Source organism: Mandrillus leucophaeus, unplaced genomic scaffold (genome assembly GCF_000951045.1).
Source record: "Mandrillus leucophaeus isolate KB7577 unplaced genomic scaffold, Mleu.le_1.0 Scaffold219, whole genome shotgun sequence".
NCBI lineage: Eukaryota > Metazoa > Chordata > Mammalia > Primates > Cercopithecidae > Mandrillus > Mandrillus leucophaeus.
This window is the reverse complement of record NW_012102243.1, coordinates 1211384-1212921: the sequence shown is the minus strand read 5'-3', so window position 1 is coordinate 1212921 and position 1538 is coordinate 1211384. Positions and strand designations below refer to the sequence as shown.

At 46.6% G+C, this 1538-nt stretch overlaps 2 protein-coding genes across 3 annotated transcripts in view; one reads left to right on the top strand and one right to left on the bottom strand.

The window, feature by feature from the left end:
• LRRC27 (leucine rich repeat containing 27) overlaps positions 1-1538 on the top strand; it is a 57217-nt gene continuing 55679 nt past the window's right edge. For both annotated transcript variants that reach the window (XM_011980832.1, XM_011980833.1), the window contains exons 1-2: positions 1-104; positions 1085-1342. In XM_011980832.1, the coding sequence (XP_011836222.1) occupies positions 1133-1342 (210 nt within the window). In that variant the 5' untranslated portion in view covers positions 1-104; positions 1085-1132. The remainder of the gene's footprint in view (positions 105-1084; positions 1343-1538) is intronic.
• STK32C (serine/threonine kinase 32C) overlaps positions 1-1538 on the bottom strand; it is a 153295-nt gene that overhangs the window by 146053 nt on the left and 5704 nt on the right.

Sequence of the window (1538 nt, the reverse complement as noted above, 5' to 3'; positions counted from 1 at the left end):
GCCCGGATGGGGAAACCGAGGCAGGGAGCAGGGGTGGGCGTGCGTGGGGATCCCTTGAAGGCAGCCTCGGAAACCCCACTGAGCCAGCGCTGCCTGGGCGCTGTGTAAGTCCAGGCTGTCGTTTCACTCCTGGTTTTAAGATATTTTTCCTGTTCCGAGGTTTGAAGCCTCCCGTCCTCTGTTTTAAGTTCCGTGATTCGGAGAAAACAAGTGAACTGACCGTGAAAAAGCCCACAGGCTTCCCTGGAATGTAGGCCGCCTGGGGTCGAACCCTCCTGGGTCTCAGTGTCGCCGCTACCTCCCAATTAACTGCGCCCCGGCAGCAGTTCCCTAACTGATCTACGCCTCAGCCGCCTCCTCCTTAAAACGGGAATGAAGTACACACACATGTGCCAATCGTTGGGCGGTTCAGTGATTTGAATTAGATGAACTGGTGCATTCCAACGTTGATTCTTATTGCCGAATAAGTTGTTTGGAAATTGCAAGTGGAAGTGTGCCTCGCTGAATGAGGTTTTGGTGAACAATAGTTCTGAGTAAAAGTGTTGCTGGACAACGAAAATTCAAGATTCTTAATTTAACAGGTTTTTCCCCGGTGCTTAACTGGGTGTTAGCCAGACTTAGTTCTGGTCACTGGGCCAAAATGGTAAACAAAAGACAGGCTTCCTGGCCTCAAGGAACTAAAAACATATTTCAAAAGGCACAGAACCACACCAGAGATAAGAAACAGTGCAACCTTCCCCCCCAATCATTTCATGGAAGCGTTGCAGTTGATTCACAGGCTTTGAAGTGTTCTGATCTGTTTATATCCCTAAAATGATCATTTCTATTTATTGTGCGCCTTTGCGTTTTCCAGGAGTTAAATCTTGGAACTCGATTGTACAAAGTGAAAGCAGAGAATTTTAATCTGAACCTCTTTGTATTCCTTTTTTTTTTTTAACATGTTTAAAAGTCAGATTTTTGCTACAGCTTATGAAAAATGACAGCTTTTAAAGCAAGTTAAATTACTGCAGATGTGCCACATAGCTGTTCTGTTTTGCCTCAGTGTAATTAGTTGTTTCTACATCTTCCCTTCCCGTGTCTCCAGGTGACTCCAGACCAAGGAGGATGAGCTGCTGTCCCTGGAAGAGAAGGGATGGAGGGAAGCGGCTCCTACACAGTTCCCTCTGTGGCTGCTGCTGATCTGGAGGAGGGTGCTGGTCAGACTAGGAGCTTGCCTGCCACCCCCTCCAAAGATGTTCACAAGTGTGTTGGAGGCATCATCTTTTCCTCCTCACCGATTTTAGACTTGAGTGGAAGTGGTCTGTGCCATTTGGAGGAGGTCTTTAGAGTCCCCAGCCTTCAAGTAAGTGGGGCTGCTCCTCTGGCTGTGTTGGGAGGCAGAAATGGGAATCTACCCCGGGCTTTATTTGTAGGCTTCTTTCTCTTTGGAAGTGATGAATTCTAAAATGAAATAGAGGAAAGGCTAACTCATAGTTTCATATGCCGATCACAACAAAATGGGAAATTTCTTTTTTTTTTTTTTTGAGATGGAGTCTCGC